General features: G+C 46.3%; 2 protein-coding genes across 4 annotated transcripts in view; one reads left to right on the top strand and one right to left on the bottom strand.

Moving 5' to 3' along the window:
* The window catches only part of LOC132395766 (peptidyl-prolyl cis-trans isomerase FKBP5-like), a 291454-nt gene that overhangs the window by 90779 nt on the left and 175330 nt on the right, over positions 1-25345 (top strand). The gene's annotated exons all lie outside the window — the stretch shown is intronic.
* Positions 6630-10337, bottom strand: LOC132395765 (uncharacterized). Its single transcript, XM_059972766.1, has 2 exons — positions 8736-10337; positions 6630-7392 (listed from the first exon to the last, which is right to left on the bottom strand). The coding sequence occupies exons 1-2, from the start codon at positions 9508-9510 to the stop codon at positions 6992-6994; spliced, it is 1176 nt and encodes a 391-aa protein (XP_059828749.1). The 5' UTR covers positions 9511-10337; the 3' UTR covers positions 6630-6991.

The following is a 25345-nucleotide window of genomic DNA, read 5'->3' as shown; positions in this document are numbered from 1 at the left end:
TATGGATCTGATATTTGAGGGGTAATGACTGTTCCTGAACCTGGTGATGTGGGTCTGATGTTGAGGGGTAATGACTGTTCCTGAACCTGGTGGTGTGAGTCTGATGTTGAGGGGTAATGACTGTTCCTGAACCTGGTGGTGTGGGTCTGATGTTGGGTGGTAATGACTGTTCCTGAACGGGGTGGTGTGAGTCTGATGTTGAGGGGTAATGACTGTTCCTGAACCTGGTGGTGTGGGTCTGATGTTGGGTGGTAATGACTGTTCCTGAACGGGGTGGTGTGAGTCTGATGTTGAGGGGTAATGACTGCTCCTGAGCTGGGTGATGTGGGTCTGGTAGTTGAGGGGTAATGACTGTTCCTGAACCTGGTCGTTTTGGTCTGATGTTGAGGGGTAATGACTGTTCCTGAACCGGGTGATGTGTGTCTGATCGTTGAGGGGTAATGACTGTTCCTGAACCTGGTGGTGTTGGTCTGATCGTTGAGGGTCAATGACTGTTCCTGAACCTGGTGGTGTGGGTCTGATGTTGAGGGGTGATGACTGTTCCTGAACCTGGTGGTGTGGGTCTGATGTTGAGGGGTAATGACTGTTCCTGAACCTGGTGGTGTTGGTCTGATCGTTGAGGGGTACTGACTGTTCCTGAACCGGGTGTTGTGGGTCTGATGTTGAGGGGAAATGACTGTTCCTGAACCTGGTGATGTGGGTATGATGTTGAGGGGTAATGACTGTTCCTGAACCTGGTGGTGTTGGTCTGATGTTGAGGGGTAATGACTGTTCCTGAACCGGGTGATGTGGGTCTGATGGAGACGGGTAATGACTGTTCCTGAACCGGGTGATGTGGGTCTGGTGGTTGAGGGGTAATGACTGTTCCTGAACCGGGTGATGTGGGTCTGGTGGTTGATGGGTAATGACTGTTCCTGAACCTGGTGATGTGGGTCTGATGTTGAGGGGTGATGACTGTTGCTGAACCGGGTGGTGTGGGTCTGATGTTGAGGGGTGATGACTGTTGCTGAACCGGGTGATGTGGGTCTGATGTTGAGGGGTGATGACTGTTCCTGAACCTGGTGGTGTTGGTCTGATCGTTGAGGGGTGATGACTGTTGCTGAACCGGGTGATGTGGGTCTGATGTTGAGGGGTAATGACTGTTCCTGAACTGGGTGATGTGGGTCTGGTGGTTGAGGGGTAATGACTGTTCCTGAACCTGGTGTTTTTGGTCTGATGTTGAGGGGTAATGACTGTTCCTGAACCGGGTGATGTGGGTCTGACGGTGAGGGGTAATGACTGTTCCTGAACCGGGTGATGTGGGTCTGATGTCGAGGGGTAATGACTGTTCCTGAACCTGGTGGTGTGGGTCTGATGTTGAGGGGTAATGACTGTTCCTGAACCTGGTGGTTTGTGTCTGATGTTGAGGGGTAATGACTGTTCCTGTACCTGGTGGTGTGGCTCTGATGTTGAGGGGTGATGACTGTTCCTGAACCTGGTGATGTGGCTCTTATGTTGAGGGGTGATGACTGTTCCTGAACCTGGTGATGTGGCTCTTATGTTGAGGGGTAATGACTGTTCCTGAACCGCGTGATGTGAGTCTGATGGTTGAGGGGTAATGACTGTTCCTGAACCAGGTGATGTGGGTCTGATGGTTGAGGGGTAATGACTGTTCCTGAACCGGGTGATGTGGGTCTGATGTTGAGGGGTAATGACTGTTCCTGAACCGGGTGATGTGGGTCTGATGTTGAGGGGTAATGACTGTTCCTGAACCTGGTGGTTTGTGTCTGATGTTGAGGGGTAATGACTGTTCCTGAACCGGGTGATGTGGGTCTGATGGTTGAGGGGTAATGACTGTTTCTGAACCGGGTAATGTGGGTCTGATGTTGAGGGGCAATGACTGTTCCTGAACCGGGTGGTTTGTGTCTGATGTTGAGGGGTAATGACTGTTCCTGAACCGGGTGATGTGGGTCTGATGGTTGAGGGGTAATGACTGTTTCTGAACCGGGTAATGTGGGTCTGATGTTGAGGGGCAATGACTGTTCCTGAACCTGGTGGTGTGGGTCTGGTGGTTGAGGGGTGATGACTGTTCCTGAACCGGGTGATGTGGGTCTGATGTTGAGGGGTAATGACTGTTCCTGAAACTGGTGGTATGGATCTGATAGTTGAGGGGTAATGACTGTTCCTGAACCTGGTGATGTGGGTCTGATGTTGAGGGGTAATGACTGTTCCTGAACCGGGTGATGTGGGTCTGATGTTGAGGGGTAATGACTGTTCCTGAAACTGGTGGTATGGATCTGATAGTTGAGGGGTAATGACTGTTCCTGAACCTGGTGATGTGGGTCTGATGTTGAGGGGCAATGACTGTTCCTGAACCGGGTGATGTGGGTCTGATGTTGAGGGGTAATGACTGTTCCTGAAACTGGTGGTATGGATCTGATAGTTGAGGGGTAATGACTGTTCCTGAACCGGGTGATGTGGGTCTGATGTCGAGGGGTAATGACTGTTCCTGAACCGGGTGATGTGGGTCTGATGTCGAGGGGCAATGACTGTTCCTGAACCGGGTGATGTGGGTCTGATGTTGAGGGGTAATGACTGTTCCTGAAACTGGTGGTATGGATCTGATAGTTGAGGGGTAATGACTGTTCCTGAACCGGGTGATGTGGGTCTGATGTCGAGGGGTAATGACTGTTCCTGAACCGGGTGATGTGGGTCTGATGTCGAGGGGTAATGACTGTTCCTGAACCGGGTGGTGTGGGTCTGATGTCGAGGGGTAATGACTGTTCCTGAACCGGGTGATGTGGGTCTGATGTTGAGGGGTAATGACAGTTCCTGAACCTGGTGGTGTTGGTCTGATCGTTGAGGGGTAATGACTTTCCCTGAACCTGGTGGTGTGAGTCTGATGTTGAGGGGTAATGACTGTTCCTGAACCTGGTGGTGTGGCTCTGATGTTGAGGGGTGATGACTGTTCCTGAACCTGGTGATGTGGCTCTTATGTTGAGGGGTAATGACTGTTCCTGAACCTGGTGGTGTGGCTCTTATGTTGAGGGGTGATGACTGTTCCTGAACCGGGTGATGTGGGTCTGATGTTGAGGGGTAATGACTGTTCCTGAACCTGTTGGTTTGTGTCTGATGTTGAGGGGTAATGACTGTTCCTGAACCTGGTGATGTGGCTCTTATGTTGAGGGGTAATGACTGTTCCTGAACCGCGTGATGTGAGTCTGATGGTTGAGGGGTAATGACTGTTCTTGAACCGGGTGATGTGGGTCTGATGGTTGAGGGGTAATGACTGTTCCTGAACCGGGTGATGTGGGTCTGATGTTGAGGGGTAATGACTGTTCCTGAACCGGGTGATGTGGGTCTGATGGTTGAGGGGTAATGACTGTTTCTGAACTGGGTGATGTGGGTCTGATGGTTGAGGGGTAATGACTGTTCCTGAACCGGGTGATGTGGGTCTGATGTTGAGGGGTAATGACTGTTCCTGAACCGGGTGATGTGGGTCTGATGGTTGAGGGGTAATGACTGTTCCTGAACCGGGTGATGTGGGTCTGATGGTTGAGGGGTAATGACTGTTTCTGAACTGGGTAATGTGGGTCTGATGTTGAGGCGCAATGACTGTTCCTGAACCAGGTGATGTGGGTCTGATGTTGAGGGGTAATGACTGTTCCTGAACCTGGTGATGTGGGTCTGATGTTGAGGGGTAATGACTGTTCCTGAACCTGGTGGTGTGAGTCTGATGTTGAGGGGTAATGACTGTTCCTGAACCTGGTGGTGTGGGTCTGATGTTGGGTGGTAATGACTGTTCCTGAACGGGGTGGTGTGAGTCTGATGTTGAGGGGTAATGACTGTTCCTGAGCTGGGTGATGTAGGTCTGGTAGTTGAGGGGTAATGACTGTTCCTGAACCTGGTGGTTTGTGTCTGTTGTTGAGGGGTAATGACTGTTCCTGAACCTGGTGGTGTGGGTCTGATGTTGAGGGGTAATGACTGTTCCTGAACCTGGTGGTGTTGGTCTGATCGTTGAGGGTCAATGACTGTTCCTGAACCTGGTGGTGTGGGTCTGATGTTGAGGGGTGATGACTGTTCCTGAACTGGGTGATGTGGGTCTGATGTTGAGGGGTGATGACTGTTCCTGAACCTGGTGATGTGGGTATGATGTTGAGGGGTGATGACTGTTCCTGAACCTGGTGGTGTTGGTCTGATCGTTGAGGGGTAATGACTGTTCCTGAACCTGGTGTTTTTGGTCTGATGTTGAGGGGCAATGACTGTTCCTGAACCTGGTGGTGTGGGTCTGATGTTGAGGGGTAATGACTGTTCCTGAACCTGGTGTTTTTGGTCTGATGTTGAGGGGTAATGACTGTTCCTGAACCGGGTGATGTGGGTCTGACGGTGAGGGGTAATGACTGTTCCTGAACCGGGTGTTGTGGGTCTGATGTTGAGGGGTAATGACTGTTCCTGAACTGGGTGATATGGGTGTGATGGTGAGGGGTAATGACTGTTCCTGAACCGGGTGGTTTGTGTCTGATGTTGAGGGGTAATGACTGTTCCTGAACCGGGTGTTGTGGGTCTGATGTTGAGGGGTAATGACTGTTCCTGAACTGGGTGATATGGGTGTGATGGTGAGGGGTAATGACTGTTCCTGAACCTGGTGGTTTGTGTCTGATGTTGAGGGGTAATGACTGTTCCTGAACCTGGTGGTGTTGGTCTGATCGTTGAGGGGCAATGACTGTTCCTGAACCTGGTGGTGTGGGTCTGATGGTGAGGGTTAATGACTGTTCCTGAACCTGGTGGTGTGGGTCTGATGTTGAGGGGTAATGACTGTTCCTGAACCGGGTGATGTGGGTCTGATGTTGAGGGGTGATGACTGTTCCTGAACCTGGTGGTTTTGGTCTGATGGTTGAGGGGTAATGACTGTTCCTGAACCTGGTGGTGTGGGTCTGATGTCGAGGGGTAATGACTGTTCCTGAACCGGGTGGTTTTGGTCTGATGTTGAGGGGTAATGACTGTTCCTGAACCTGGTGGTTTGTGTCTGTTGTTGAGGGGTAATGACTGTTCCTGAACCGGGTGATGTGGGTCTGATGTTGAGGGGTAATGACTGTTCCTGAACCTGGTGGTTTTGGTCTGATGTTGAGGGGTAATGACTGTTCCTGAACCGGGTGATGTGGGTCTGATGGTTGAGGGGTAATGACTGTTCCTGAACCGGGTGATGTGGGTCTGGTGGTTGAGGGGTAATGACTGTTCCTGAACCGGGTGATGTGGGTCTGATGTTGAGGGGTAATGACTGTTCCTGAACCTGGTGGTTTGGGTCTGATGGTTGAGGGGTAATGACTGTTCCTGAACCTGGTGGTTTGTGTCTGATGTTGAGGGGTAATGACTGTTCCTGAACCTGGTGGTGTTGGTCTGATCGTTGAGGGGTACTGACTGTTCCTGAACCGGGTGTTGTGGGTCTGATGTTGGGTGGTAATGACTGTTCCTGAACCGGGTGATGTGGGTCTGATGGTGAGGGGTAATGACTGTTCCTGAACCGGGTGATGTGGGTCTGATGTTGAGGGGTAATGACTGTTCCTGAACCTAGTGATGTGGCTCTGATGTTGAGGGGTAATGACTGTTCCTGAACCGGGTGATGTGGGTCTGATGTTGGGTGGTAATGACTGTTCCTGAACCGGGTGATGTGGGTCTGATGTTGGGTGGTAATGACTGTTCCTGAACCTGGTGGTGTGGGTCTGATGTTGAGGGGTAATGACTGTTCCTGAACCGGGTGATGTGGATCTGATGGTGAGGGTTACTGACTGTTCCTGAACCGGGTGGTGTGGGTCTGATGTCGAGGGGTAATGACTGTTCCTGAACCTGGTGGTTTGTGTCTGATGTTGAGGGGTAATGACTGCTCCTAAACCGGGTGATGTGGGTCTGATGTCGAGGGGTAATGACTGTTCCTGAACCTGGTGGTTTGTGTCTGATGTTGAGGGGTAATGACTGTTCCTGAACCTGGTGGTTTGTGTCTGATGTTGAGGGGTAATGACTGTTCCTGAACCTGGTGGTGTTGGTCTGATCGTTGAGGGGCAATGACTGTTCCTGAACCTGGTGGTGTGGGTCTGATGTTGAGGGGCAATGACTGTTCCTGAACCTGGTGGTGTGGGTCTGATGTTGAGGCGTGATGACTGTTGCTGAACCGGGTGATGTGGGTCTGATGTTGAGGGGTAATGACTGTTCCTGAACCGGGTGGTTTTGGTCTGATGTTGAGGGGTAATGACTGTTCCTGAACCGGGTGGTGTGAGTCTGATGTTGAGGGGTAATGACTGTTCCTGAACCGGGTGATGTGGGTCTGATGATGAGGGGTAATGACTGTTCCTGAACCTGGTGATGTGGGTCTGATGATGAGGGGTAATGACTGTTCCTGAACCTGGTGGTTTGTGTCTGATGTTGAGGGGTAATGACTGTTCCTGAACCGGGTGATGTGGGTCTGATGTTGAGGGGTGATGACTGTTCCTGAACCTGGTGGTTTGTGTCTGATGTTGAGGGGTGATGACTGTTCCTGAACCTGGTGGTGTTGGTCTGATCGTTGAGGGGCAATGACTGTTCCTGAACCTGGTGGTGTGGGTCTGATGTTGAGGCGTGATGACTGTTGCTGATCCGGGTGATGTGGGTCTGAGGTTGAGGGGTAATGACTGTTCCTGAACCGGGTGATGTGGGTCTGACGGTGAGGGGTAATGACTGTTCCTGAACCGGGTGATGTGGGTCTGATGGTTGAGGGGTAATTACTGTTCCTGAACCGGGTGATGTGGGTCTGATGTCAAGGGGTAATGACTGTTCCTGAACCTGGTGGTTTGTGTCTGATGTTGAGGGGTAATGACTGTTCCTGAACCTGGTGGTTTGTGTCTGATGTTGAGGGGTAATGACTGTTCCTGAACCTGGTGGTGTGGGTCTGATGTTGAGGGGTGATGACTGTTCCTGAACCGGGTGATGTGGCTCTTATGTTGAGGGGTGATGACTGTTCCTGAACCGGGTGATGTGGCTCTTATGTTGAGGGGTAATGACTGTTCCTGAACCGGGTGATGTGGGTCTGATGTTGAGGGGTAATGACTGTTCCTGAACCTGGTGGTGTTGGTCTGATCGTTGAGGGGCAATGACTGTTCCTGAACCTGGTGGTGTGGGTCTGATGTTGAGGGGTGATGACTGTTCCTGAACCTGGTGGTGTGGGTCTGATGTTGAGGGGTGATGACTGTTCCTGAACCTGGTGATGTGGGTCTGATGTTGAGGGGTAATGACTGTTCCTGAACCGGGTAATGTGGGTCTGATGGTGACGGGTAATGACTGTTCCTGAACCGGGTGATGTGGGTCTGATGTTGAGGGGTAATGACTGTTCCTGAAACTGGTGGTATGGATCTGATGGTTGAGGGGTAATGACTGTTCCTGAACCTGGTGGTGTTGGTCTGATCGTTGAGGGGCAATGACTGTTCCTGAACCTGGTGGTGTTGGTCTGATCGTTGAGGGGTAATGACTGTCCTGAACCTGGTGGTGTTGGTCTGATCGTTGAGGGGCAATGACTGTTCCTGAACCTGGTGGTGTGGGTCTGATGTTGAGGGGTAATGACTGTTCCTGAACCTGGTGGTATGGATCTGATGTTGAGGGGTAATGACTGTTCCTGAACCGGGTGGTGTGGGTCTTATGTCGAGGGGTAATGACTGTTCCTGAACCTGGTGGTTTGTGTCTGATGGTTGAGGGGTAATGACTGTTCCTGAACCTGGTGGTGTTGGTCTGATCGTTGAGGGGCAATGACTGTTCCTGAACCTGGTGGTGTGGGTCTGATGTCGAGGGGTAATGACTGTTCCTGAACCTGGTGGTTTGTGTCTGATGGTTGAGGGGTAATGACTGTTCCTGAACCGGGTGATGTGGGTCTGATGTTGAGGGGTAATGACTGTTCCTGAAACTGGTGGTATGGATCTGATGGTTGAGGGGTAAAGACTGTTCCTGAACTGGGTGATGTGGGTCTGGTGTTTGAGGGGTAATGACTGTTCCTGAACCTGGTCGTTTTGGTCTGATGTTGAGGGGTAATGACTGTTCCTGAACCTGGTGATGTGGGTCTGATGTTGAGGGGTAATGACTGTTCCTGAACCTGGTGGTTTGTGTCTGATGTTGAGGGGTAATGACTGTTCCTGAACCGGGTGATGTGGGTCTGATGTTGAGGGGTAATGACTGTTCCTGAACCGGGTGATGTGGGTCTGATGGTGAGGGTTAATGACTGTTCCTGAACCGGGTGGTGTGGTTCTGATGTTGAGGGGTAATGACTGTTCCTGAAACTGGTGGTATGGATCTGATGGTGAGGGTTACTGACTGTTCCTGAACCGGGTGATGTGTGTCTGATGTTGAGGGGTGATGACTGTTCCTGAACCGGGTGATGTGGGTCTGATGGTGAGGGTTAATGACTGTTCCTGAACCGGGTAATGTGGGTCTGATGTTGAGGGGTGATGACTGTTCCTGAACCGGGTGATGTGGGTCTGATGGTGAGGGTTAATGACTGTTCCTGAACCGGGTGGTGTGGTTCTGATGTTGAGGGGTAATGACTGTTCCTGAAACTGGTGGTATGGATCTGATGTTGAGGGGTAATGACTGTTCCTGAACCTGGTGGTGTGGGTCTGATGTTGAGGGGTAATGACTGTTCCTGAACCTGGTGGTGTTGGTCTGATCGTTGAGGGGTAATGACTGTTCCTGAAACTGGTGGTATGGATCTGATGGTTGAGGGGTAATGACTGTTCCTGAACGTGGTGATGTGGGTCTGATGATTAGGGGTAATGACTGTTCCTGAACCGGGTGATGTGGGTCTGATGTTGAGGGGTAATGACTGTTCCTGAACCTGGTGGTGTTGGTCTGATCGTTGAGGGGTAATGACTGTTCCTGAAACTGGTGGTATGGATCTGATGGTTGAGGGGTAATGACTGTTCCTGAACGTGGTGATGTGGGTCTGATGATTAGGGGTAATGACTGTTCCTGAACCGGGTGATGTGTTTCTGATGGTGACGGGTAATGACTGTTCCTGAACCTGGTGGTGTGGGTCTGATGTTGAGGGGTAATAACTGTTCCTGAACCTGGTGGTTTTGGTCTGATGTTGAGGGGTAATAACTGTTCCTGAACCTGGTGGTTTTGGTCTGATGTTGAGGGGTAATAACTGTTCCTGAACCTGGTGGTTTTGGTCTGATGTTGAGGGGTAATAACTGTTCCTGAACCTGGTGGTTTTGGTCTGATGTTGAGGGGTAATGACTGTTCCTGAACCGCGTGATGTGGGTCTAGTGGTTGAGGGGTAATGACTGTTCCTGAACCGGGTGATGTGGGTCTATTGGTTGAGGGGTAATGACTGTTATGACTGTTCCTGACGTTGGTGGTCTGGGTCTGATGTTGAGGGGTAATGACTGTTCCTGAACCTGGTGGTGTGAGTCCTGAGGCTCCTGTGCCTCCTTCGAGATTGTCCATGATGTTCCCTGGAATGGAGCATTTCCCCGAGTTGGAGGTGGATCGCACTGGAGGACTGAGATTTCGCATAAGGTGTAAGAGATTTGTAGTGGATCTGTGGGGTTCCTTTTTACTCAGAAAGTGTCAGATACAGAGCTTTAGGAAGTAGCAGTAATGTCACCAACATCATTTTGAGTAGTTTTTACATGACCATTTCAATCACATTGGCATGAGGAGCTTTGTGATTAATGTGAATTTGTGCCTTCTAGTCTGCATTGACTTGATGGGATGAATGGCCTGCTGTGTCACTCTATAACCCCAAAATATTATAGTTGGTCGGCTTCTGAATGTGAACTAAATATGTCAACAAATTGAGCGTTTACTGCAGGAACAGTGGGCACACATTCAGATTGGACAGTGTGGTTATGGTGTCCAGCACTTAGCTGTAGCTGCACAATGGCCTGAATTGTGATTTAACAATATCAGGTCATGAATGATGTTACAGTTGTAAGATATAGCAGATTATTGTAAGTAACTTCTTGATGGTTTGTGCTGTTTTGGTGGGACCAAAGGGCATGTTTCTCTGCTGAAGGAATCTGAATGCTAGAGCCAAAGGCAGGGACCAGATGAGCCTGTTTACAATTGTCCGAAGGGGATTAAGGACCCAGCCAGCCAATGCATATTTAAGGAGTTTGATGAAAGGCTGGTGGGCCAGCACCTTAGACTCTACATGGCTTGAAATAATTTGCTTCAAGCCCAGCAAAAGGAACGAAGTTATACCTAGTAATGACAATGAATCTGATTTAGGTAATTTCTCGGTTATTGTATTAACTGAGTAGGGCAGCAAGAAAATGAATCTCAGGGTTGTAAATGGTGACATATATATACTTTGATTATAAACTTACTTTGAACTTGAACTTATTCTATAGACATCATGATATAATAATTCCAATATAGAAACTGAAACTGAAATAGGAAGAATAATCCTGAGATTGTTGAATTAATTCTTCCTTCCATGTGATGATACAAAGACTCTCTATGGTTATCAGGGTAATATAGAGTCATTTATACCCTGAAAGGACTCGGGTTTTACAAAGATAAATACAAGTGACAAGGTCATGTTATGTTTTGTAACTTTAAAACATTAAACTAATTCAAAGGATGAGGCAGGAGTCTGAAATTTGAGACTAACTTTGTGATTATTTTAAGCAAGGGACGTATATTTTGAGGTAGTGTGATGACATATACAATTCACATTTATATGCATATAACTCATAATGAATTATTTAGACAAACAAGAATGTTTAATCAATCAATATATGTACACGACATTACTCAAATATTGCTGAAATATTAAATACACAACAGGCCAGGAACTTTGCCTATCAGCTGCCTAGACTTTAGAGATGGAATCAATGGCAACTGTTTGGGGTTGCTGGAAGGGAAAGAGGGTAAAGAGAGGAAAAGGGTCAGGGAGGAATTGGCCGTGTATTAGATGAGCTTTGAAAGATACTTTGTGGTGGGGCTGAAGGGAAAATTGAACGACAATCAGTTGAAGGAATGTGGGTTGTTGGAACAGGGAGTTCTGGAAAGGATCAGAAATGGTTGCAGTGGGCAGGAGTTTGTAATACAAATATTTTTTACTTCTACTCTGTGTTCCATAGACAGTGATGTTTTGTTACTGTCTGTCCTTCTGAATTCCCTGGTCACACAGAATGATTGAACGGTCTCTTGTTTTTAACAAGGAGAATTTTAGGTTCATTTGAATTTATTTGGATGACCTCATTGTGATCAGCCCATTGCCTGACATTGCTCTTCAGCGATTGTCATCAGGTCAACAAACACTTTTTCCTCTCAATGTACTTGGTTCATTTCTTTTCAGCAACTAATAACTTAGTGTTATTGTCTGCCTATGTTTCCATTAATCTCCCTGAACAAATATACGCAGCCGAGGAGCATTAACCAACGAGAACAGAAGGAACCCAGTGAACAATAAGCAAAATGATATGACCTCTGAGCTCATCAAATATCCATCTGATTGCATGTCAGAGTCAGTGTGCTGGGCCTCTTCGACCTGCATGGAAAATGAAGGAGTTTGCAAATGAAAATTCTTTCATTTAAGACTCATTTAGAAAGGCACTTCAAAAAGGCAGAGGATGAAGAGAAATCGACCATGTGCAGACAGATGTGCAATCTGAATTGACATCACGGTTGGCATATGTCTGGCTGGCTGAAGGGCATGTTCCTGTCTTCTCTATTCACCGTGGTCTTCAAATATTCAATGATCACATCTCTGGAAAAGGCTTCATGCTTCATTTTACAGTCCAAGTGGCATGTGCAGAAACTCAAGGAAGGCAGACGAGGTTGTCGCAGCCATTTTGGAATGTCCTCTGAGCACACAGGCACCTGATGGTAGCCCCTAACAAGATCAACTTTGGAAAAAATTAACTTTGTGGCTAATTGTGCAGAAAAAATCTTGAATGTGTGGAACTGGGTGATAAACTGCTGCAGTTCCTTGTGTAGAAGTGCTCCTACAATGGTGTTGAAGTTCCAGGAATTAGACCTGGTGAGGATGAAGGACTGGGGAAACAACTCCCTATCAGGGAGGAAGGGAACCTGCAGGCAGTGGTGAACCAGCTATCCTTGCTCTTCTTGATGGTAGATCCTTTAAGTTTGGAGGAGGCGGGGAGTGCCAACCAAGCAGACTGTCTTGTGCTTTGCTTTTTCTCGTTTTCTTCTCTTGTATCTTGTAGATGACAGAGCTGCTTGAAGGAGTCCAGAGATGATACTCCCACCCAGTTTCTAATCTTATTTATATGGTTGCATTTCCTGCTGTGACTCTGACAAGTTGAGAATGAGAGTTTCCGCTTGTAATGAAACTGCCTGGTAGTTTCTTTCATTAGAGCTGGTTTTTGTGTTCTGCAACCCAAGTACTTCAGTGCCTCTTTTCATTGCGTGCCTGAACTTTGTGAGTGGAATTGAGCATTGTGCAATCCCATTTTGTTCTTGTAGAGTCATAGCGTGGTATAGTGTGGAAAGAGGCCCTTTGCACCAACTGACATTCAACCTATGCTAATCACATTGTATTCTTCCCATGTTGCTATCAATTCTCCCAAGAGTTAAACTGACCCATTAACCTTACAACCTATGGATCTTGAAGAAGCGGGAGGGAACTAGAAGACCCAAAGGAAATGCAGAGAGCCAGTGAAGGCATGGAAACTCCATATGGACAATGAAGGAGGTCGGGGTTGGTCGTGCATCTCTGGAACCATGAAGCTGCATTTCCACTAACTGTGCCACTGTCCATTTTGTGCTGTGTTGTATGACATGGGCGATCACGGTCTTTCCATGACCATGATCGTTCTTGGCAAGTTTTTCTACAGAAGTGATTTGTCATTGCCTTCTTCTGGGCAATGTCTATACAAGATGGGCGGCCTCAGCCATTACCAATACTCTTCAGAAATGGCTGCTTGGTGTCAGTGGTCGCATAACCAGGACTTGTGATAGGCTGCTCATACGACCGTCCACCACCTGCTCCCATGACTTGATGTGACCCTAATCATGGGGCTAAGCAGGTGCTACACATTGCTCCAGGCTGACCTGCAAGCTCAGGGAGGGAAGGAGCCCCTTTAACCTCCTTTATTAGAGACGTATCTCCACCCCACTACTGTCATAGAGGGTGCCACTCTGCTGTGCTCTACAATAGATGGAGAATCACCGATGGATCATGGGAAATCTCTGCACTGAGTGGTGTCACGTCTTGTACGAAGATGGTTATAGTTGTTGGAGATCAGCTAGCTTGTCTCCAGGACCACTATACTAATCTTCGTACAAGGTGTGACTCCAATGGAGAGATACCATTTGATCCAGTTGCAAACGGAGGTATTGACTCCTGGGTCTTGGAGTTAGCTTGGAATGATAGTATTGAAGGTGGAGCTGTAGTCAATGAAGAATAGTCTAACATAGGTATCTTTATGGTCCACATGCTCCAGGGAGAGGGCCGAGGAGAATGCATCCACTATAAATTGGTTTCAGCTGTAGGTAAATTACTGTGGGTTGGGTGTCTGGCAGACTGGACTAAATATATGCCATGACTAACACCTGGAAGCACTTCACAATGAACTGGACAGTAGCCATTAAGGCATGCTACCTTGTGTGTTTTAGGTACTAACATGATAGTCGTCTCCTTAAAGTGGGTGGGAACCTCAGAAGCAGAGAGAGAGGTTATAAATGTCTGTAAATACCCCTGTCAGTGGATCTACACAGGGCCTAAGGACGTGGTGAGGGACACCATCTGAGCAAGCTATTCTTTGCAGGTTCTCTCCCAGGAAGATCGATCCTATGTCTACAGCAGTTGCAATGGGTTCATTGGAGACAGTTGGGGTTGATGGTAATGTTCCAAACTCTTGCTGTTCAAAACATGCATAGAATGGATTAAGATCATCTCAGATGGATTGGATTTGTCCTGTCTTTTGTGAGCAGGACATACCTAATCAATTTTTCACATTGCCTATAACATCATAGTATTGGAATGACTTAGCTGAAGGCATAGCTGGTTCTGGAGCAGCACGCAAAGGTGTTGGAGGTGTTACGTACCCTGTAACTGGCTGTCAGACCGGCAGAGATAGAAGTATCTGTTGGAGTCTGGTGGGACCAAAACTAAGGGTGTTTATTAGTAAACTACACAACACAGTATTAAAAAAGCAAACATACATATAAAACAAGTTAGCAATAATAAACCTAAAAGTGTAGGAATAATAATAAGCAATAATAAACAAGCTCTATCGATGTCTAGGGGTAAATGAATTATCATAGGAAAGTATAAAGTTCAGTTCATGTGTGCTGAGGTAGTTATGGTTGTTGTAATCGTTGGAGAGAGAGAGAGAGAGAGAGAGAGAGAGAGAGAGATGTAACAGCTGCAGCAGGCAAACCTTCTGTTGCTTTCTTATTCCGTAGTATCGTGTGGTCATTCAGCTATGACCCCTCTGTTCTTCAGCTAGACCGTTCGTCTGTGGTGGACTCATCACTCTGGCATGAGTGGACACACACACAAGTCCCCACCGGCCCTGTGATCACATTGTGAGCTTTACTGACCAATCTCCTGATTCAGTCTCCGAAGCTCCCACCTTTCTTGTGGGTTCACAACACTCAGTCAGCGTCCCCTGGTGTGGCTCCCCAAACCTGTCTTTTATCCCTACTAACGGGGTCTCAGCTATCCATCAATCCCAATGCATTGTTGCTGTGTTCTGGCTATTAACTGTTGATTTTACTAGTTCACACCCATGGTGAATGGTTCACATTGCCTCATGGATGGCCAGTTTTTGAATCTATTCTGAAACTAGACTGTTCAAATGCACTGAGGATCAGCAGAGGAAGGTTAAGTAGCGGTAATAACTAGGATGTCTCCTTACCTGTAGGTTATCTGATCCCATGAGATTTCATGGGCTTTGGTGACAATGGCAATGCAGTCACTTCTCCCATCTCTTTACCATTGAGTCATTGTAGCTGCTGCCTGTCTTGCTGTGTGGACAGGTATAGCCAGAGATTATGAGAAGGGAGTCTGGTACGTTTTGTGACAGCAACCATGTATGCCTCTGTTGACTTGATGTGTGGGAGAGCTTTCCAATTGGGGCACCAGGCCCTGATTTTTGCAGTTCCTTCTGAATGCAGTATCCAGTTTAACTTTCTTTGTTGGTTTGTGTGGCAGTTTGATAACTAGATAGCTTGCTAAACTTTTACTGAAGGGTAGCCTTCTTGGTCTGGTATGGGGTCACATGACGTGCTACCTCGAGAAGAGGATATCCATCATCAAAGATCTGGGCCATGCCATCTTCACCCAGTTACCATTGGGCAGGAGGTGCCAAAGCCTGGTCTCACACCACCAAGCTGAAGAACAGTTACTTCCTTTCAGTCATTCAGTTCTTGAAGCAAGATGCACAACTCTAGTCACTATCTCAGTATAGCAACTCTACGGCTACTTTGCACTGCAATAAACTTTGGTTTTTGTTCTATCTTGTACAATTTACGTCTAGATTATGTTTTCTTGTGAATGTATGTAGCTGATGCTGGGTGCCTGTGAGTAAGCTTTTCATTACAATAATCTGAACTTTTGATTCTTTCTGATATGAAGCTGGCTGGGTTAATTGATAGATTTTTAATGACACTAATATTTTTATGGGTCACTATTAATGAGTCAACCATTAAAAAAAAAGTCCTATTTAAATTAAATATATGTTCTCCAGCAACCTTGCGGGGATTTGAACTAATCTCTGGATTATTGCTCGAAAGACGAGCCCATTCGAAGCAATACTGCAACCAGGTGGTTTCTGGAGAAAATCCATGTCCTTTGCTGATCGCACATGTTGCAGAGTTCCCCGTCTTTGTTATCTGGGCAATGTGGTGACAGACTATTTTGTTTGCACAGAGAGGTTTTATTTTGAGTTCATGGTGTCATTGCTGTCCTTGTCACCGGGCCTTGCCAGCTGCTGAAGGACAGGAACAGAAGCTTCATCTGGCTTATCATTGTCATGCAGCATGTACGTTCCCCTGAATCCAAGGTTAAGCCACTGAAACGGGGGATGTTTGTCTTGGGACAGAAGTGCTTTGTCTTGTTACACAGTGAAAACAATCTGCCTGAATTGTGAGCATTCAAAAGCGAGGGTAGGATATAAACTGGAGATATCTTTCAGCCCTTACCTAGGTTCCGGAGATGAGTTAGACTGTGTGCCAAACTGCTTTGTTCCTGGTCCACATGATTGTGCCCACCTAGAGAGAAAATGATCAGTACCTCTGGATCAAGGGTTCCCAACCTGGGGTCCACAGACCGCTCAGTTAATATTAGGGCTCCATGGCATACAATAAGCTGAGAGCCCCTGCTCTAGATTAATCTGGCTGTCCAGAAAGATCAAATGCACTTTATGTCGGTCTTCCAATATTAATTCCAATCTCTGCATACCTAATCTGTATTGAACTCTTGAGTCAATGAAGGCTTTGTGGTGCCATCACCAGAGGGAGCGTGCACAATGCCTGTTGGAGACAGATTCATTTATGAATGTGGATGTAGGGATTTATAATGAACACGAGTAAAAATACTATTGTGAAATAGAATCTGACAGGCCCATGTATGTTTATCACACTTAATTTAACACTACCCTTAGCATTGTACTCCAGCAAATCAGCATATGGATAACTGCCTGAATATTTAACACCTAGAAGTGTTCACACCTTAAGTACAAGCGCCACACTTCAATTTATTGTGTTTGCACATGATCTGTGTACATTGTGCATGGATCGAGGAATTCTTCTTGTTAGAATTGTGTGGCTTGCTGTAACAGAACTCCTGTGAGAAGTTAGAGAAAGTGGAGATCTTCTGCTAATGTTAGGACCTAGTAATGTTTTTGTTAATCTGAAATATAATATTCTTTATTATTTTAAAATATTGAATCAGTTGATGATAGCTGTTTCTGACTCAATGTAAAATAAAAACAAATACAGAGATAATCAACAGATAAGGCAATAACAATACAAAGAGAAACAGCGTTAACTGATTGGCTCAATGACCTTTGAACTGAATGTCTATTGAGAGGTCTACCTGGGTCCATCTGCCCATCATCCTTCACCCATAGCCAGTCCACCAATCACCTACTGACCCTTGCAACACCCCTCCTCATCTTCTCTTTATACTCTCTATCTTCCCTCGCTTCCAGGCAAGGACGCAAGGTTTTCACCAGAGATATGAAAGATCCCTGTAGCAAGTTGTCTGTTGCTCCAGATTCAGTCTCTTGTACCTCTGTCATCAAATATTTAATTTGAAAACAGAGACGCAGCTGCTGCCTGGTCTGCTGAGCATTTCCACCGGTAACAGCTCTTCCGCTGGATGTCTTTCTTTCCCGCACAGAAGTTTGGTCTTGTGCTGTGTTTTGTGTCTGGATATCGACTGACTTTCTGTAACCTGTTTCTGAAAGATATATGCAAGGGAAAGTTCAAAATCTATGTTCACAGAGCAGAGCAAAACTAATAAATGAAAGTCAAGAAACTATCAAGTTTGATATAAAAACACAATGCTCAAAATACTCTGCAGATCAGGCAACTTCTGTAGAAAAGAGAAACAGAGTTAACTTTACTCATTTGTGCATTTTTGATTAGTGATTGTTAAGCCATTATTTATTTATTCAAGTTTAGTGCCATAGACATACATACCCAGGGAATCAATGGCATGAAGATCAGCATTTTGCAGTATGGATTAGATCCTCTTGTTTCAGTTAGAAAACCCTAGATCAAAATGGGGAAGAAGCAACATCAAATTAATTTTAAATCACAGAGGGTGGCTATGCCAACAATTATCTCTGATAACGTGAGGCCAGGGTTGTCCGGAGGATTAGCTATAGATAAAGTCATCCAGTGAATAGAAATGAGAAAGAAAGACTGCTACACAATAAATGAAAAAGCTATGTAGTTAGAAAAAGAGAAGATTCATGAAAGACATGTATCAGTTTGAATCAGTGGAAGGTATACTGACTGGCTGCATCACAGCCTGGTATGGAAACAGCAATACCCTTGAACAGAAAATCCTACAAAAAGTAGTGGATATGGCCCAGTCCGCCATGGGTAAAGCTCTCCCCACCAGTGAACACATCTACACAAAAACGTTGTTGTTGGAAAGTAGCATCCATCATCAGGGATCCTGCCACCCTCATCATGCTCTCTTCTCATTACGGCCATCAAGAAGGTGGTACAGAAGAATCAGGACTCACACCACCAGGTTCAGGAACAGTTATTCCCCCTCTGCCATCAGGCTCTTGAACCAGAGGGGATAACTTCACCCAACTTTACTTGCCCCATCATTGAAATGTTTCCACAACCAAAGGACACACTTTCAAGGACTCATCATCTCATGTTCTTGATATTTATTGCTTATTATTTAATATTTGTTTTTTCTTTTTGTATTTGCACAGTTTGTTGTCATTTGCACACTGGTTGAATGCCAAGTTGGTGCAGCCTTTTGTTAATTTATCGATTCTACTATGCTTACAACTCTATGATGGATTTGTTGAGTATGCCCACAAGAAAATGAATCTCAGGGTTGGGTATATGTGCTTTGATAACAAGCTTACTGGGAAATTTTGAACTTTGAAACAGGGCTGATAAGAGTTGGGTTCTGACATGGTGAGAGAATACCATCCCAAATTCTGACCTCTCCCTGGTCAGGAGAAGTTACAGGATCCTTAAAGTGTTCCCTCAGTTTTCCCTTGTTGTCACAGAGCATGGAACAAAGTGTCTACTTGGGAGGCTGGCATTGCATGCTCCAACAGGCCACTCAGTAGCCTTGGAGAAGCTAATGTAGTTGCTTTCGTCCTAACTTATTACAGACTTAGAGGGTTTTGTGCAGGTTACATGCTTCCAGGGTTTCAATGTGTGTTCACATAACAGGCCAAGGATAAGTAGATGGATTGTGAACTTTGACAGTGCTCTTGAGCTTCAAACACTCTACCTCAAAGGGCCAGAAGCTGTGCAGGTGCACTGAAGGATATGGTGAATTTCATCATCAATATTGCTGGCAGGAGACTTCTGAGATATAGGAGGTGGTCCACGTTTTCCAGAGTCACATCGAGGATGTCTGGCATGATGGGGGCAGTGTGGTGCAGGTTGGTTGAGGACCTTAGTCCTGCGAATGTTGAGTGCAAGGCCTTTTGTTTCATGTAGTTGACTGAACGAGCTGATGACAACATGGAGCACAACCTGCGATCACATCCATATGCAAATGTCACCCGCTTGCTGAAAGAAATTGGGGTTCTAAAGTGGGGGTGATGTGGAGAGGAGATGGCCAATATAATGAGCAGTGGGCAGTGGTGACTCCATCTATTATCCACTTGCCACTGTCTCCCAACCACACTCCCCCCAATGCCCCTTCACTCCTCCTTGGCCCACCAATCACCTCAAACTCCTGTCTCAACTCTTCTCCTCTCTCCTTTATGCTGACTGTCTCATCTCTTCACTCTGAGTCCTGATGCAGGGTTCTGACCCGACCTATCCACAATGGCTTTCCCTCCACAGATGCTGCTCAGCTCACTGAGTTCCCCCAGCAGATTGTCTGCTGTAAGGAGACTGATCCGACAACAGGGGAATCTCTCTGCTGCCCGCCACAGGGAAAATCACCGCTGGGGAAATCCACGGAGGGCTACTCTGTGAATTGCAGTTGGATTTCATCCACCTGGGGGCACAGTGGCTTGTGTTTAGAAAGGGAATTCCACAATTAGGAGGACAGATACTGTTCTTTGCATTTTAGAACAAGATAAGGCAAAGAATGATTGTAACACTACACCGTATTTGATAAGCTGGTCTCTCAACATTAAGGGGATATCAAGATGGAATCACTCCCCAAATGTTTCTGCCCTTCTTACAACATGACCTGGAAACTCGAGTGTATGCACTATGTGACAGAAGTGGGAAAGCCAACAGGAAATGTTCCAAGTGTGCAGAGCACACAATGTGAAATTGGCTCGCTCTCAGCCAGACAAACAAACTCAAGCTGACATGCGGGGACACTTTATCATATTGACATGAGGACACTGGCAGGAGAGGCTTGAGTTTTGACTAGGGAGAAGAAAAGAGACCTCAGAGAGCGGCCTGCTCGAACGACAGGTGATGGGGTAGCACTTACCTGAAGTAAAAGCAGAAGATGCAGAAAGATAGTGGCAGCATTAACATGTCAGGATGATTAGAGGCCATAAGGAGAGGTTGGGCAAGTTATGGTTGTTTGCTCTGAAGGCTAAGGGCAGACCTGGTAGAGGTTTATAAGGCTATGAGAGCCATAGATAGAGTAGACAACCTTTTGCCTGGGGCTGAGAAGTCCAGTACTGGAGGACATGAGAGGAGGAAAGTTCAAAGGAGAAGAATTTTACACAGAGAGCAGTGGCTGTCTGGAACACACTGCCAGGAGCGGTGGCACTGACAAATGTAAAAGGACTGTTTGAGAAGTTCCAAGATGAGAATGTGAACATACAGACAAAAGAAGGTATGGCCGAAGGGATTAATTTAATGAGTTGTCATTAACATAATTAATTTGGTGTAACATCACAGGCCGTAAGGCCTGTTCCTGTGCTGTACTGTTTTATCTACGTCAGGTTGAAGACTCCATGTCAGTTCTGCCCACCCTTTCTGACAAATAGTCTCCCATCTTGTTACAAGGATTACTCCTTAGAAACAATGATCATTTAGGTACAGAGAGATCTATATTTGCTGACAAGCACCTTCATTGTCTCAAATAAAAATTTACCCAACCAATCACCTACATGTTTCCCTGACCCCCCCATGACTGAAGAATAGGAAAGAGTCCATGCTCCGATGTGAGTGCTCCATTTCCATGATGGTTGCTGTCCACGGAGTTGTAGCTGCTTCACATTCAAAGCCTCTCAGTTTATACACTTCCCTTACAAGTTCAAATGTTGCATTTCAATCTGGTTGGCTTGGGGGTCATCTGATTGACCTGTGTCACCTGCTTATTGGCTCTGGTCCAAGCCGGCATCCATGTGCAGAGTACTATAGTAATTTAGTGGATCACACTGTAAATCTGCTGTTGCAAAAAAAAATTCATGACATGTGAATGATGAGAAACCTGATATAGGTTTCTAATGAGGACTGAAAGTGGGAAGGGACAGGGAGAGGGGGATCATGTTTGGGAAAAGGAGAAGGGAGAGGGGAGGGAGTGGGAAACACCAGAGAGATGTTCTGTAATGATCAATACATTGTTTGGAATCTGGTGTCTCAGGGCTGGGTGTGTCTGCCCCCGCATTCCTTCTCTGCCACCTGCCTCACACCCCTCTGCGACATTCCACCTTCGCCATTCCCAACATCATTTGCTCCTGCCAGATTTACAAACTCGCTCCCTCCTCTGTGTTGACAAATATAATACTGTGCAAAAGTCTTATGCGCCCTACCTATATATACTGTGTGAGATTAAGACTTTTGCACAGTACTGTAAATGCCAGGAACAATCAAATACTCGACACCCTAAAAACAAGCTGAAAGCACATACTACTCTGCCCAAGGACAGCTTGTGTCCTGCTGTTACAAGGCTCCTGATTTCCCAGTCTCCCTCGCTCTCATTGTCTGCCGACACTGGACTTGGACTGTAACTGTAACACCTCATTCTGCATTCCATTACCTTGTTCCCCTCTGCTACTGATGTGAGGAAATTACCTGTAGGGCTGGCATGCAACACTGAGCTTTTCACTCTCTCTCAGTACGTGCAGCAACAATAAATCAGTTTACCAGTTTTATCTCTTGTGTTACTTTAGCACCTTGTCGTAAGGTGTGTAAAGAAAAACAATAACCTGGGAATAATGTGCCAGAACACTTGGTTCTCATTTATCAGAATCAAGATTAATAACACTGGAATATGTCATGAAATTTCTGTTCTGCAGCAGCAGTACTAAACAATATATACTAATAAAAACTGTAAATTACTGTAGATGTTATATATATATATATGTTAAATTAAATGTCATGCAAAAAATAAGTAGTGAGGGTGTGTTTTGTGTTCAATGCCCATTCAGAAATCTGATGGTGGAGGGAAAGAAGCTGTTCCTGAATTGTGTATGTTCAGGCTCCTGTACCTCCTCCCTGATGGTAGCAATGAGAAGAGGGCGTGTCCTGGGTGACGAGGGTTCTTAATGATGGGTGTCCTCAATGATGGATGCTGCCTTTTTTGAGGCAATGCTTCTTGAAGACGTCCTGGATGCTGGGGAGACTGGTGTTTGTGATGAAGCTGACTAAGTTTACAACCTTCTGCAGCTTATTTCCATCCCGAGCAGTGCCCCCCCAACACACACACACACACACACATACCAGATGGTGATGCAGCCAGACAGAATGCTCAACACCATACATCTGCAGAAATTTGTGAGTATCTTTGATGACTTGCCAAATCTCCTCAAACTCCTCCGACTCAGCAACGCGATGTAACTCGATTAAATTTCCCGGACAGGAAGATTTACAGAGATGGAGGAATCTTTGATTGGGTTGTTGATCATAAAGAGCCACATGGTCTCATTTTGAGCCAGCTTTTGCCATCCACTCATCGTTGGTGATATTGTATGACGAGCATGTTGCTGAAGAGCAGAACATGATAAAGTTCTCTGCAACCTGCTGCCTACTTAGAATCAGTGTGCAGAATAACACCTTGTCTTCACAGAACACCTTGTACTTCAGCTTGTGCAGAACTCTTATGAGGCAAAAACTTTAACATCATCAAAACAAATCGCAGGACAAACGTGACTGGAATCTGAGACCAAACAGAGCACTGCTGGTATGAACTCAGCGGGTCAGGCAGCGCTTTTGGACATAAAGGTCACGACCCTTCATCAGGAATGGTGCAGCCAGTCAGGTCCATGTTAGCTATCAGAACCATCGCATCCCTCACTGTATCCCTGCAACCCCACCTCAAATCTCGGTGACATATCGTGCAAAGTTGTTGATCGGCAGAGCACACGGCCGCGAGTGCATAGGGAGGAACGTAAGGTGCTGAGGATGCCGCCTTTTGGGGAAAGCTAACGCAGTTAAAGGGAGATGCATGCAAAGCCCTGCTGAGGTCAGGATCCAAGCTGGTCACTCGAGTTACCGCTCTGTAGAGTTGGTAGATAAGCTTCCTGGAGGCTTGAAGAAGCTTTATCCCTCCTTCATCCCCACCTACCTGGTTAGACCCCAGCAGAACCACTAAAGTGAGTTGAGGGTTGTGTAATTTGGGCCTTGGTTGGAGATGGAACAGAGATCCACCAGCAACTGGACAGCAGATTTCAGTGGGTTATATTATTAGTAGAGCTTACATAAATCCAGCTTCCTTTCCTTTGATTATAAGATGACTAATTAAGTCAATTAATATTTGAGAAGATTTTGTACAGAACGATGGAGTAATTATTTCCTCTGGTGGTGGAACTAACAATGGAGAACTGTCGTAACAACAACATCCAACCTACTGCTACAGGGTACAGGCATAACATTCATAGTGAGTACCCTACAAGAAGTATTGGATACAGCCTAGCCCATCATGTGGGTAAAGCCCTCACAACCATTGAGCACATCTACACAGACCGGTGTCGCAGGAAAGCAGTGTCCACCACCCAGGTCATGCTCTTGTTTCACTCCTGCCATCAGGAAGAAGGTACAGGTGCCTCGGAACCCACACCACCAAGTTCAGGAACAGTTATTACTCCTCAACTTACCCCCATCATTGAAATGTTCCCACAACCAATGGATTCACTTTCAGGGACTCTCCATCTCATGGTCTCGATAGTTATTCCTTATTTATTTATTTCTTATTATTATTTCTTTTTTCAGTGTTAGCACAGTTTGTTGTCTTCTGCACTCTGGTTGAACCCCAAGTTGGACAGCCCTTCATTGATTCTGTTATAGTTATTATTCTATAGGTTTATCGTGTATGCACAAGAAAATGAATCTCAGGGTTGTATACGGTGATATATGTGTACTTTGATAATAAACTTACTTTGAGCTTTGAAACCAGAAAGCCATCCTTCAGACAAAGCATGGTAAAAATCCACAGCTCTGGAGTTTGGATCCTGAGGAACAAATGAGTATCTTCATGATTAATACCAAGAGAACTTTTCAACTTATCAAGGCATTTGGACCAAAGGCAGGAAAATGAGGTCAGCATCTGTTAGGTTCTCATTGGATGGTTTAAGAGGCTCAAGGGCTTGAAAGGTTCCCTTCTTCCTTTGTATTAGTTATCATTATTTATTCATTTATTGAGAAACAGCACAGAATAGGCTCTTCTGGACTTTCCACTACGCTACCGTGCTGGCCGTGTTCATTACAATGAACATTGTATTCCAGGGATATCATGCTGGCAGCCTGGGAGGAGGAGAGAGATAGTGACGTGTGCACTCCCCCCGGCTGCCCCCTTGCAGCCAGCTCTTCTAGGGAAATGCTCAGTCATTTTGCTGAGCAAAGTAAACCTTCATCCTGCTCTCCACACAATGGTTCTTATCAAAATGTGCCACACCTTACCATAAAGAACATTTAAATTATTCAAATATTGACCTGTGGTGTGGATTATTGACAACTCTGTTGGTCTGCCTTTGATATGAAGGTGGCAAATGAGATGAATGCAGCGGTTTCAAAACTAGCACGGTAGTAAATAGCCTCCATTCCGCTCCTGCTCTGGTGATCTTTATTGTGTAGGTAGTTCACTCGATATCCTTTAGAAGAGCGGACCGGACAGGAGGCTGCCCCTTGAGTTTGCCTCCTTATGAGGTCACGACAACAGATCGAACACAGAGCATGTAACTTATCCTGTCTCCTTCAGTAATGTGCAGGAGATCAGACTCCAGGTGCTGAGTAATCTTGTCAAGGCTCCTGAAGACTTGACTCAGAGCCCAGCTTCTTAGTATTTTTGCCATTTATTCTATTTGCAGGACTTCCTTGTAATTTCTAAGTAAAAGACATTACTTAGTGTGGGGCCCTAGCTCCTGCACTCCTAATGGTCACCACCATCTCCCAAGACAAACTACAAAGCGTGTGATGCCTGCTGGGGATCACCTCTTACAGGCCCCTCCAAAGCCCCTGGCATGGCTTTATATAATTGAGCCACAGAAGTTCTCCCTCTTTGAGGGAGTGGGAGTTTCATCACCCAGTAGCTACAACTCACCGGTGCTGAGGGTCAATTTCACCCTCACACGTACCCCCAGCACACTGTCAGAGTACCAAGTCTGACGGGCAGCTAACACAGATGAATGGGTGGCGGTAACGTTGCGGTCAGCGTGATGCCGTTACAGCGCCTGCAGTCCGGGTTCACTCCTGCCGCTGTCTATGTCCTCCCCGTGACCGTGTGCATGGTTTCTGGTCGCACCAGTTTCCTTCCACACTCTGAAGATGTATGAATTAGTAGGCTGATTGGTCACATGGCTGTAAT

This window comes from Hypanus sabinus, chromosome 6 (assembly GCF_030144855.1).
Source record: "Hypanus sabinus isolate sHypSab1 chromosome 6, sHypSab1.hap1, whole genome shotgun sequence".
Lineage (NCBI taxonomy): Eukaryota > Metazoa > Chordata > Chondrichthyes > Myliobatiformes > Dasyatidae > Hypanus > Hypanus sabinus.
This window is presented reverse-complemented; position numbering and strand designations above follow the sequence as displayed.

Bases quoted from the DNA above. Each gene is read 5' to 3' on its own strand.
- LOC132395765 (XM_059972766.1), bottom strand. From the start codon at position 9,510: ATGCGAAATCTCAGTCCTCCAGTGCGATCCACCTCCAACTCGGGGAAA. The intron at 7,393-8,735 runs GTTCAGGAACAG...CAACACCACCAG, and splicing joins CATCAGACCCACATCACCAC to GTTCAGGAACAGTCATTACC.